Source organism: Salvelinus namaycush, chromosome 20 (genome assembly GCF_016432855.1).
Source record: "Salvelinus namaycush isolate Seneca chromosome 20, SaNama_1.0, whole genome shotgun sequence".
Classification (NCBI taxonomy): domain Eukaryota; kingdom Metazoa; phylum Chordata; class Actinopteri; order Salmoniformes; family Salmonidae; genus Salvelinus; species Salvelinus namaycush.
This window is the reverse complement of record NC_052326.1, coordinates 43,145,854-43,159,126: the sequence shown is the minus strand read 5'-3', so window position 1 is coordinate 43,159,126 and position 13,273 is coordinate 43,145,854. Positions and strand designations below refer to the sequence as shown.

Sequence of the window (13,273 nt, the reverse complement as noted above, 5' to 3'; positions counted from 1 at the left end):
CCTGGTTCCTCTCTAGGTTTTTTCCTAGGTTCCGTTTTTTTCCTAGATTTTGGCCTTTCTAGGGAGTTTTTCCTAGCCACCGTGCTTCTACACCTGCATTGCTTGCTGTTTGGGGTTTTAGGCTGGGTTTCTGTACAGCACTTTGAGATATCAGCTGATGTACGAAGGGCTATATAAGAAGAGCTATAGGTCAGGGATCCATAGCCGCAGGCAGAAGATTTGAAACTGGAGCAGCAGCACGGCCAGGTGGACTGGGGACAGCAAGGAGTCATCATGCCAGGTAGTCCTGAGGCAGGGTCCTAGGGCTCAGGTCCGCCGAAAGAGAGAATTAGAGAGAGCATACTTAAATTCATAAAGGACACCGGATAAGACAGGAGAAGTACTCCAGATATAACAAACTGACCCTAGCCCCCCGACACAAACTACTGCAGCATAAATACTGGAGGCTGAGACAGGAGGGGTCAGGAGACACTGTGGCCCCATCCGATGATACCCCCGGACAGGGCCAAACAGGAAGGATATAACCCCACCCACTTTGCCAAAGCACAGGCCCCACACCACTAGAGGGATATCTTCAACACCAACTTACCATCCTGAGACAAGGCCGAGTATAGCCCACAAAGATCTCCGCCACGGCACAACCCAAGGGGGGGCGCCAACCCAGACAGGAAGATCACGTCAGTGACTCAACCCACTCAAGTGACGCACCCCTCCTAGGGACGGCATGAAAGAGCACCAGTAAGCCAGTGACTCAGCCCCTGTAATAGGGTTAGAGGCAGAGAATCCCAGTGGAGAAAGGGGAACCGGCCAGGCAGAGACAGCAAGGGCATACACCTTAGCAAAATACATTTAAACTCAGTTTTTCACAATTTCTGACATTGAATCCTAGTAAAAATGCACTGTCTTAGGTCAGTTAGGATCACCACTTTATTTTAAGAATGTGAAATGTCAGAATAATAGTAGAGATTTATTACAGCGTTTTTTTCTTTCATCACATTCCCAGTGGGTCAGAAGTTCACATGCACTCAATTAGTAATTGGTAGCATTGCCTTTAAATTGTTTAACTTGGGTCAAATGTTTCGGATAGCCTTCCACAAGCTTTCCACAATAAGTTGGGTGAATTTTGGTCCATTCCTCCTGACAGAGCTGGTGTAATGGAGTCTGGTTTTTAGGCCTCCTTGCTCGCACACGCTTTTTCTGTTCTGCCCACACATTTTCTATGGGATTGAGGTCAGGGCTTTGTGATGGCCACTCCAATAGCTTGACTTTGTTGTCCTTAAGCCATTTTGCCACAACTTTGGAAGTATGCTTGGGGTCATTGTCCATTTGGAAGACCCATTTGCGACCAAGCTTTAAATTCCTGACTGATGTCTTGAGATGTTGCTTTAATATATCACATAGTTTTCCTACCTCATGATGCCATCTATTTTGTGAAGTGCACCAGTCCCTCCTGCAGCAAAGCAACCCCACAACATGATGCTGCCACCCCCGTGCTTCACGGTTGGGATGGTGTTCTTCGGCTTGCAAGCGTCCCCCTTTTTCCTCCAAACATAACAATGGTCATTATGGCCAAACAGTTCTATTTTTGTTTCATCAGACCAGAGGACATTTCTCCAAAAAGTACGATCTTTGTCCCCATGTGCAGTTGCAAACCGTAGTCTGGCTTTTTTATGGCGGTTTCGAGGCAGTGGCTACTTCCTTGCTGAGCGGCCTTTCAGGTTATGTCGATATAGGACTTGTTTTACTGTGGATATAGATACTTTTGTACCTGTTTCCTCCAGCAGCTTCACAAGGTCCTTTGCTGTTGTTCTGGGATTGATTTGCACTTTTCGCACCAAAGTACGTTCATCTCTAGGAGACAGAACGCGTCTCCTTCCTGAGGTATGACGGCTGTGTGGTCCCATGGTGTTTATACTTGCGTGCTATTGTTTGTACAGATGAACGTGGTACCTTCAGGCGTTTGGAAATTGCTCCCAAGGATGAACCAAACTTGTGGAGGTTTACAATTTTTTTTCTGAGGTCTTGGCAGATTTCTTTTGATTTTCCCATGATGTCAAGCAAAGACGCACTTAGTTTGAAGGTAGGCCTTGACATGCATCCACAGGTACACCTCCAATTGACTCAAATGATTTCAATTACCCTATCAGAAGCTTCTAAAGCCATTACATAATTTTCTGGAATTTTCCAAGCTGTTTAAAGGGACAGTCAACTTGGTGTATGTAAACTTCTAACCCACTGGAATTGTGAAACAGTGAATTATAAGTGAAATGATCTGTCTGTCTGTAAACAATTGTTGGAAAAATGACTTGTGTCATGCACAAAGTAGATGTCCTAACGTTTGTTGACAAGACATTTGTTAAGTGGTTGAAAGGAGTTTTAATGACTCCAACCTAAGTGTATGTAAACTTCCGACTTCAACTGTACATATTACCTCAACTAACCGTAGCCCCCGCACATTGACTCTGTACCGGAGTCACTGTACCGGAGTGAGGTGTTGCAAAGTCACTGTACCGCAGTATATAGTCTAGCTATTGTTATTTTACTGCTGCTCTTTAATTACTTGTTACTTTTATTTCTTATTCTTATCTGTATTTTTTTAAACTGCATTGTTGGTTAGGGGCTCGCAAGTAATCATTTCACTGTAAGGTATTTCACGCATGTGACTAATAACATTTGATTTTAAATGAGTTTGGTCCATCTCCTTCCATCTCTCTCGAAAAACACACCTTCCCTCCAAATTAGTGCAGTCCAGAATGATTTTCTGGATGGTGTCTGGGATGAACAGTTCAAAAGAAGTCGTCCTGCACATGAGTGACCGCCATCTGCGTCAGCCCAGGTTGCATCCTTATCACAGTCAGATTTGATTAAATATAACAGAACAGATAACCTGGGATGGCATTCACTGGATTGGTTGCCCAAAAAAACTAACTGAAAGCCACACTCCCAATAAGCCACGAATATGACTGAGGCATGTCACTGCTTCTTTTGGCTATATGCACCATGCCAGTTCCTGTTTCATTCGTTCATTTAGCAAATAATGTAGCGCATAATCCAGTGCCTTTATCACAGTCAACACACCAATATTTTAGCTTTAATTAACTATAAAACTGCACATTTTCCTCTCAGCCTCATGGCTGAGGGGAACACCTGTTGTTTTTTTACAGAAATGTTTGGCGATGGACTAGGAATGCCTTTGAGCTCGATTGCAATCGACTGGTTGGTGACTACTGGGCTAGGCTATATCTAAAAGGAGATTTAGACATGCTTCAAAATGGACAGAGAGGGGTCAAGCCATGGAGACATAAATGACTGCTGGGTGATCATTATAAAATTAGCTCAGTTACCAAATCTGCTGGCTAAACCCCTGTGACGGTTTGTTTGCGCATTGTTCAGGCTGAGGGGTAGGAGAGAGTGGAGGTAAAGTGGGGGTCCTTGATGATGAAATTAGATTTAGCTCGGCAGACTCTCCTCCTGCTGCCTCGCTCCAAACACACACACACGCAAGCGCATATTCATATAAATTCACATACTTTGGCAAAGACATGCATGCACACACACTCCTCCAGCCTCAAGCACAAGGTTACCCCCTTTCCTCATTGTTTAGGTATTATTTGCTCTTTAGAGTCTTAAGTTACAAGAGCAATTGATCCCGGTGACCCCCTGCAAACCCTGAAAGTTGTAGTGGGAATCTGAACCTAAATGTATACACAAAGGAGATGTATCACCCCCCTCCAAACCAGCACGCTTGACATCTTCTCTCTGTTCTCTCCTGAGAGCTAGTGGGGCTCTTACACTAGGGACCTACTGCCACATGCTGGTGAGGTGTTGCAAAGCAGAGACACATTGGCTTGTATGGAATTTAAGAATATGACGTTTGTCATTTTGATTTGAAGTAGATTTTAAATAGCACACCAGTGGTCTAGTGACCCTGGATTGTAGGTATACTATGTGCGTATTGTTTAAAAAAAAAATGCTAGGTATTAATATTGCACTTCGCTGCACTTGCGGGATTTGCAAATCTGGTTACGTGACCAATAAACCTTGATTCGATTTTTTATTTATTTACAATAATTAGCATGTTATGGGATTATAGCTGTGAGAAATAAAGTGAAAGTGCCTGGGAGAATTGGAAAAACAACACACTCAGGCCTTTGACGGTTGGAGATGCCCAGACACGGTAGACAACACACTCCTGCCTTTCAACCATGGGGATGTTTCGCTTCACTCAACCCCTTTACAAGCACAAGTGCTCTAAATAACAAATAACATTTGATCCCTTAAATCTGCTTGGTTCTAATTGCTCTGAAGCAATGTCATACGTTAAGACTAAACTGTCTAAACTGCTTGGAGTAACTGGATTGTAAACTGCCATGGTCAAAACATATTGCTACAACAGTAGCTAAGATGGAGACGTCTATCCATAATAAAGCGCTGCTCTGCCTTATCAACGAGGCAGGTCCTACAGGCCTTGGTTTTGTCGCACCTGTACTACTGTTCAGTAGTGTGGTCAAGGGCCACAAAGAGGGACTTGGGAAATTGCAGTTGGCTTAGAACAGGGCAGCACGTCTGGCCCTTAAAAGTACATGGAGAGCTAACATTAATGACATGAATGGCAACCTCTTATGGCTCAGTGGAAGAGCGATTGACTTCATCATTACTTGTTTTTATAAGAGGTATTGACAAGCTGAAGGTACCACCCATGCATACCCCACAAGACATGCCACCAGAGCTCTCTTCACAGTCCCCAAGTCCAGAACAGACTATGGGAAGCGCACAGTACTACAGAGCCATGACTACATGGAACTCTTTTCCAAATCAGCTAACTGATGCAAGCAGTAGAATCAGATTTAAAAAGCAGGTAAAAATACACCTTATGGAACAGTGAGGACTGTGAAGTAACACACACACAGGCACAGACACATGAATACACACACATGATAACATACGCACTATGCACACATGTACAGTCGTGGCCAAAAGTTTTGAGAATAACACAAATATTAATTTTCACAAAGTCTGCTGTCTGAGTTTGTATGATTGGAATTTGCATATACTCCATAATGTTATGAAGAGTGATCAGATGAATTGCAATTAATTGCAAAGTCCCTCTTTGCCATGCAAATGAACTGAATCCCCCAAAAACATTTCAGCCCTGCACAAAAGGACCAGCTGACATCATGTCAGTGATTCTCTTGTTAACACAGGTGTGAGTATTGACGAGGACAAGGCTGAAGATCACTCTGTCATGCTGATTGAGTTTGAATAACAGACTGGAAGCTTCAAAAGGAGGGTGGTGCTTAGAATCATTGTTCTTCCTCTGTCAACCATAGTTACCTGCAAGGAAACACGTGCCGTCATCATTGCTTTGCACAAAAAGGGCTTCACAGGCAAGGATATTGCTGCCAGTAAGATTGCACCTAAATCAACCATTTATCGGATCATCAAGAACTTCAAGGAGAGCGGTTCAATTGTTGTGAAGAAGGCTTCAGGGCGCCCAAGAAAGTCTGATATTTTGCAAAAGGTACAGGGATTGGACTGCTGAGGACTGGGGTAAAGTCATTTTCTCTGATGAATCCCCTTTCCGATTGTTTGGGGGCATCCGGAAAAAAGCTTGTCCGGAGAAGACAAGGTGAGCGCTACCATCAGTCATGTGTTCTTCCAACAGTAAAGCATCCTGAGACCATTCATATGTGGGGTTGCTTCTCAGCCAAGGGAGTGGGCTCACTCACAATTTTTCCTAAGAACACAGCCATGAATAAAGAATGGGACCAACACATCCCCCGAGAGCAACTTCTCACAACCATCCAGGAACAGTTTGGTGACAAACAATGCCTCTTCCAGCATGATGGAGCACTTTGCCATAAGGCAAAAGTGATAACTAAGTGGCTCGGGGAACAAAACATAGATATTTTGGGTCCATGGCCAGGAAACTCCCCAGACCTTAATCCCATTGAGAACTTATGGTCAATCCTCAAGAGGTGGGTGGACAAACAAACCCCCACAAATTCTGACAAACTCCAAGCATTGATTATGCAAGAATGGGCTGCCATCAGTCAGGATGTGGCCCATAAGTTAATTGACAGCATGCCAGGGCGGATTGCAGAGGTCTTGAAAAAGAAGGGTCATCACTGCAAATATTGACTCTTTGCATCAACTTCATGTAATTGTCAATAAAAGCCATTGACACTTTTGAAATGCTTGTAATTATACTTCAGTATTCCATAGTAACATCTGACAAAAATTTCTGAAGACACTTAAGCAGCAAACTTTGGAAATTAATATTTGTGCCATTCTCAAAACTTTTGGCCACGACTGTACACATGGATTTTGCGTTGTAGATGTGTTGTAATGGAGTATGGGCCTGAGGGCACACACTTAGTGTGTTCTGAATTCTTTAATGAATGTATTGTAATGTTTTTAAAATTGTATAACTGCCTTAATTTTGCCGGACCCCAGGAAGAGTAGCTGCTGCCTTGGCAGGAACTAATGGGGAGCCATAATAAATACAAGACGTCTAGGCCTATTTGTTTTCTAGGAGAGGAGATGGGTTTAAAGCAAATTGTAGCTCTGTATTAAAAGTTAAAAAAGATTCTCAGAAAGCCATGTTAACACAGCGATTTGGTCACTAGAAGAAAAAGATTGGACCGAAGACAGTGGTCTTTGGCTTTACCAAAACAATCCAGCGCACCATGGGTCTCTGTCACAGTCAGTCATTGTGTCATTTTCAATACTTCGCTTGTCTGGATTATTTTCTTTTTTAATTTTTTCTTCTCAAACAGAGCCTGCTGTGTGTGGACTCACACACACTTCTGTCCTTCTCGCGCTCCGCTCTGTGGATGGGGAACAATTAGATATTTTTAGATGTTGCCCGAATTACAGGAGTAAATATTGGATTCCACCGAGTTTCCTCTGGTTTTCCTGCGCACACATTTACTCTGACATTTTATCTGTGATAAATAGTTGACAGATTATACATTTTAGGCATATTTGAATGTTTTCTGTCAGGGCAGCTATATCGAAGCGTATTATTTTATTTACTGGTACTATTTAACAAGGAAATTGCCAGTTTGAATTTGGTATGTCCTGCCGTAAACTAATAGTAATTGGTAAACATTCAGAATGGATAGAGAGAGACACATGGACAAGGTTTGCCTTTCACAGTCAATGAAAGCAAAGTTGTGTTGTTTTAGGCCTAACTTGAGATGTGTGAGCAAGGCCTGAAATTAACTCTTTGGTCCACCAGTGAAGGAATGAAATCCACCAACCTCTGACTTCTTACCAGCATTTGGCTGTGCGAGACATAGTGTGCGAGACATCGTTGAGAGAGAGGCCTACTTCTCAAGATACTGCATCGTTATCTCATAAGCCCTTTAGATGTTTACACTGGTTTGGTAAAAAGAAAGGGATTCCAGGTACATCTTACCAATGAAAGTCCACAATGATGGCCAAAATCATGAAGAGGAACTGTGATGTCGTCAACAAATGGAGAAGGACACATGAAGAAATTGATAAACGTTCCTGTAATGTATTTTCTATTCATATTGACAGATCTCCAACATCACCAAGCTGAAAGACTTTCTACTGCAGCACAGGAAGGACTATGTGAATGCTGGAAGGTAAGCCTCATATCAGGTTACCGAACCATGTCCTGTTTACTGTCCATTTCAACTGTATGACTTTCATGTGGCTAATCCATTTTCACGTTTGACCCCAAAAATGCCCCCACCAAGGTTTCAGCTCGGCCTTCGTGTGGATTGTGATATATTTAACCGTTGACAAATTAATTGATGTTTCGGAAGTTTACATACACCTAGGTTGGAGTCATTAAAACTTGTTTTTCAACCACTCCACAAATTTCTTGTTAACAAACTATAGTTTTGGCAATTCGGTTAGGACATCTACTTTGTGCATGACACAAGTAATTTTTCCTAAGGCTAATTGACATCATTTGAGTCAATTGGAGGTGTACCTGTGGATGTAATTTTTTTGCGAAAAGTGAAAATAAATCCCAGAACAGCAGCAAAGGACCCTGTGAAGCTGCTGGAGGAAACGGGTACAAAAGTATCTATATCCACAGTAAAACGAGTCCTATATCGACATAACCTGAAAGGCCGCTCAGCAAGGAAGAAGCCACTGCTCCAAAACCGCCATAAAAAAGCCAGACTAAGGTTTACAACTGCACATGGGGACAAAGATTGTACTTTTTGGAGAAATGTCCTCTGGTCTGTTGAAACAAAAATAGAACTGTTTGGCCATAATGACCATATTTATGTTAGGAGGAAAAAAGGGGAAGCTTGCAAGCCGAAGAACACCATCCCAACCGTGAAGCACTGGGGTGGCAGCATCATGTTGTGGGGGTGCTTTGCTGCAGGAGGGACTGGTGCACTTCACAAAATAGATGGCATCATGAGGCAGGAAAATTATGTGGATATATTAAAGCAACATCCAATGGAGGTGTTGGCTTTGGGGATGACCAGTGAGATATATCTGCTGGAGCACATGCTACAGGTTGGTGTTGTTATTGTGACCAGTGAGCTGAAATAAGGTGGAGCTTTACCTAGCATAGACTTATAGATGACCTGGAGCCAGTGGGTCTGGCGACGAATATGTAGCGAGGCCCAGTCGGCTAGAGAATACAGGTCGCAGTGGTGGGTGGTATATGGGGCTTTGGTGACAAAACGGATGGCACTGTGATAGACCGCATCCAGTTTGCTGAGTAGAGTGTTGGAGGCTATTTTGTAAATGACATCGCGAGGTTCGGTAGGATAGTCAGATTTACAAGGATATGTTTGGCGGCTTGAATGAAGGAGGCTTTGTTGTGAAATAGGAAGCCGATTTTATTTTGGATTGGAGATGGTTAATATGAGTCTGGAAGGAGAGTTTACTGTCTAGCCAGACACCTAGGTATTTGTAGTTTTCCACATATTCTAGAGTAGTGATGCTAGTTGGGCGGGCGGGTGCGGGTAGCGAACGGTTGAAAAGCATGCATTTAGTTTTATTAGCGTTTAAGAGCAGAAGGAGGCCACGGAAGGAGTGTTGAATGGCATTGAAGCTCGTTTGGAGGTTTGTTAAGTGTTCAAAGAAGGGCCAGATGTATACAGAATGGTGTCGTTTGCGTAGAGGTGGATCAGGGAATCACCCGCAGCAAGAGTGACATTGTTGATATATATATTATGATCGCTATGTTGCACTCATTGCTATGATATAATTCTTCCACGAAGACCTAAGATGTGCAAACTGTTTAGCCTACCGGCCGTTGTGTCACTGTCGTTAGCTAGGCTACTTAGCTAGCCATTCTGGGTGTTGTGTGTGTGTGTTTTTGACAGACCTGGTCCCTTACTGGAAAACATGTCGCTTATTTTGCAGCATTTAGCTGCGTATGTGGCAAGGGCCTTTCTCTTTTTTTATTCTCTCCCTCTCTGCTCCACTTTTCCTTTTCTGACCGTCCATTTCGCCATGCGACTTGTCTAAAGTGTTATCGGTAGAGAAGCAGGTAGACGGTTGCTATGTGCGTCGCAGAGAGATCTGATGTCATTTTTGCCGCGCGCGGGGACACTGCAGCGAGAGAGCTAGAGTCGCACCTGATGCGTGGATTCTCCATCAACTCATTCCTGCTTGCTATGTTATCGCTGGTCAAGTTGACTATTCACAGCAGGCCAAAACGACCCTCAGGCCACCGGGAAATGTCCCGGTGCTCCCGACCGTCAGTCCGCTATTGTGTGGAAGCACCTGCTTTCAATATACTTTGTATCCGGGGCCCCTCGGCTGTGTTCGGGGCCCCTTACCAAAAAACTATCATGGTCCAAGCACACTAAGACAGTTGTGAAAATGGCACGACAACACCTTTTTCCCCTCAGGAGACTGAAAAGATTTGGCATGGGTCCCCAGATCCTCAAAAAGTTCTCCAGCTGCACCATCGAGAGCATCTTGACCGGTTGCATCACCGCCTGGTATGGCAACTGCTCGGAATTTGACCGCAAGGCGCTACAGATGGTAGTGCGTACGGCCCAGTACATCACTGGGGCCAAGTTTCCTGACATCCAGGACCGATATACTAAGCCCAAAAAATTGTCAAAGACTCTAGTCACCCAAGTCATAGACTCTTTTCTCTGCTACCACACGGCAAGCGGTACCGGAGCTCCAAGACTAGGCCCAAAAGGCTCCTTAACAGCTTCTACCCCCAAGCCATAAGACTGCTGAACAAGAATATCAAATGGACACCCGGACTATTCATAGCCTCGTTATTGTTATGTCATTTTCTTGTTACTTTTTAATATTATTTTTTACTTCAGTTAATTTAGTAAATATTTTCTTAACTCTTACTTGCATTTATGATATGTTGTATGCTCATGGATTGTATTGACTTCTATATGAATGTAATAAAAAACTTGAATTTGAAATACGTTTTTTATTTAATTGCTTTGTGTGTTTACAGTCTCATCTCATCAGACCTAACCCGGATGACAGACAATGAGCGAGACCAGATCGACCAGGACGCCCAGATCTTCATGAGAACCTGCTCTGAAGCCATCAAGCAGCTCCGCTCTGAAGGTGTGTGTGTGTGTGTGTGTGTGTGTATACTGCTTAATACACAATAATAATAACACTTCAATTTTTTTGTCGCCCTTCCAGCTGAGAAACAGGTCATATCGACCCAGATTAAAGAGCACAGGGGGGCGGTCCTCGACCTAATCGAGATGTATTTGAAAGGTGGGCTCGTTAGTGATGCCGGTATATATTTGATGTCAGTGCATATTGTAAGTACTGTACTTTGTAACAATGTTGACAATATATGATTTGTGTCGATCATTGTTTGCAGGAGTATGCAAGCTTTATTCCGAGCAGAGGGCTATACGAGTGAAGAGAGTGGTAGACAAGAAGAGACTGTGAGTGTTCGAGGAGCTATTAATCTCGATGGAAGGATAAAACAAAAAATACCTTGAATTATTCATTTATTGTTAGAATTCTTGATTTTAGGGACGCTTGAGTTAAATTCTGACAATAAATGTGTATTATTAGTCTGTATTTTTACAACACGTAATTTATTTGTGAATTATTCTTCATTCATTTACAACATTATGGCAGTAATCTATCTCCATAAAACACATTGTGACCTTGCCTTAAAGGGATAGTTGGAGATTTTATCTACTTCCCTAGAGTCAGATGAACTCGTCGAAACCATTTTTATATCCCTGCCCAGTTTGAAGGAAGTTGCCAACTAACGTTAGCACAATCATGGGAAGTCTATGTTCCTGCAGACTTCCACTCATTGCGCTAATGCTAGTTAGCATTGGCTCACGAAACGACCTCTAACTTCATTCATACTGGATGCAGAGACATAAAAATGGTATCCACGAGTTCATCTGAATGGTGAATTAAAGGGCTTCATTGCCAAACACACAAACTATCCCTTTAGTGTTTTTCTTGACATTTAGGAAGACTGAGCTTGCCTTTGGCGTTTTGATATTATTCTAGGTCCCGACTAGAGCCAGAGCACTACCACAGTAGGGTGGTGGAGAAAAGCCCACAGGTGAAACAGCACAGCGAGGAGAAAACATCCAAGGAGGAGAGCAGCAGCGGTGGTGAGTACAGAGACCAAGAGGTGATCCCACTGGTGGAAAGAAAATCTATTTTGAGAACAGCTGACTATTTGAATGGTGTTTGTCTTGGAAATCATACATGCAGTGCATTTAACTGAAATGTTTGAATGGAAATAGTCAACTTCTGTATTTAAAATAAAGAGTTATGAAAGGAGTGACTTCTTAATCTTTGCGTTAGCTTTTTTTCACCTTTATTTAACCAGGCTAGTTGAGAACAAGTTCTCATTTACAACTGCGACCTGGCCAAGATAAAGCAAAGCAGTGCGACACATACAACAACACAGAGTTACACATGGAGTAAACAAACATACAGTAGAAAAAGTCTATATACAGTGAAGTGAAGAGTGTACATCTCCTTGTTTTCTCCCTGAAGAGCGGAGCGTGATGGAGGTCCCGGAGAACAATGTGAGCCTGTGGGAGGAGGGCCAGGGTCGTGTGGATGACGAGCTCTCACCTGAGGAGATGCAGATGGTATGGAACTATGGAACAGAGATGTTGTGTATGCTAACATGTGCTTGCTCTCTCTCCCCAATGCAATTTTCTATTATTGTCTCTACGTTGTTGTCTGATCTCATGTGATTCAAATCATGTGATTCAAGTACAGTGCGTTCAGAAAGTATTCAGACCCCTTGACTTTTTCCAAATTTTGTTACGTTACAATCTTTCTAAAATGTATTAAATTATGTTTTTCCCTCATCAATCTACACACAATACCCCATAATGCCAAAGCAAAAACAGTTTTTAAAAACATTTTTGTTAAATACATTAAAATAAAAACAGATACCTTATTTACATAAGTATTCAGACCCTTTGCTATGAGACTCGAAATTGAGCTCAGGTGCATCCTGTTTCTATTGATACTTTTTGAGATGTTTTCTACAACTTGATTGTAGTCCACCTGTGGTAAATTCAAGTGATTAACATGCTTTGGAAAGGCACACACCTGTCTATATAAGGTCCCACAGTTGACAGTGCATGTCAGAGCAAAAACCAAGCCATGAGGTCGAAGAAATTGTCCATAGAGCACCGAGACAGGATTCTGTGGAGGCACAGATCTGGGGAAGGGTACCAAAACATTTATGCAGCATTGAAGGTCCCCAAGAACACAGTGGCCTCCGTCAATCTTAAATAGAAGAAGTTTGGAACCATCAAGACTCTTCCTAGAGCTGGCCGGACGGCCAAACTGAGCAATCGGGGGAGAAGGGCCTTGTTCGGGAAGGAGATCAAGAACCCAATGGTGACTTTGACAGAGCTCCAGAGTTCTTCTGTGGAGATGGGAGAACCTTCCAGAAGAACAACCATTTCTGCAGCACTCCACCAATCAGGCCTGTATGGTAGAGTGGCCAGACTGAAGACACTCCTCAGTAAAAGTCTCATGACAGCCCACTTGGAGTTTGCCAAGAGGCACCTAAAGGACTCTCCGACCATGAGAAACAAGATTCTCGGGTCTGATGAAACCAAGATTGAACTCTGGCCAGAATGCCAAGCGTCACATCCGGAGGAAATCTGGCACCATCCATATGGTGAAGCATGGTGGTAGCAGCATCATGCTGTGAGGATGTTTTTCAGTGGCAGGGACTGGAAGACTAGTCGGGACCGAGGAAAATAATAACGGATCAAAGGACAGAGAGATCCTTGATGAAAACCTGTTCCAGAGTGCTCAGGACCTCAGA

The 13,273-nt window shown here is 43.1% G+C and overlaps 1 protein-coding gene across 2 annotated transcripts in view; it reads left to right on the top strand.

Moving 5' to 3' along the window:
* Positions 1-13,273, top strand: part of LOC120065391 (syntaxin-18-like) — a 40,347-nt gene that overhangs the window by 24,711 nt on the left and 2,363 nt on the right. Inside the window, exons 2-7 of one of the 2 annotated variants that reach the window (XM_039016367.1) lie at positions 7,549-7,616; positions 10,436-10,551; positions 10,633-10,710; positions 10,820-10,886; positions 11,476-11,582; positions 11,974-12,071. In XM_039016367.1, coding sequence (XP_038872295.1) covers positions 7,549-7,616; positions 10,436-10,551; positions 10,633-10,710; positions 10,820-10,886; positions 11,476-11,582; positions 11,974-12,071 — 534 coding nt within the window. The remainder of the gene's footprint in view (positions 1-7,548; positions 7,617-10,435; positions 10,552-10,632; positions 10,711-10,819; positions 10,887-11,475; positions 11,583-11,973; positions 12,072-13,273) is intronic. The other variant, XM_039016368.1, reaches the window with a different exon arrangement.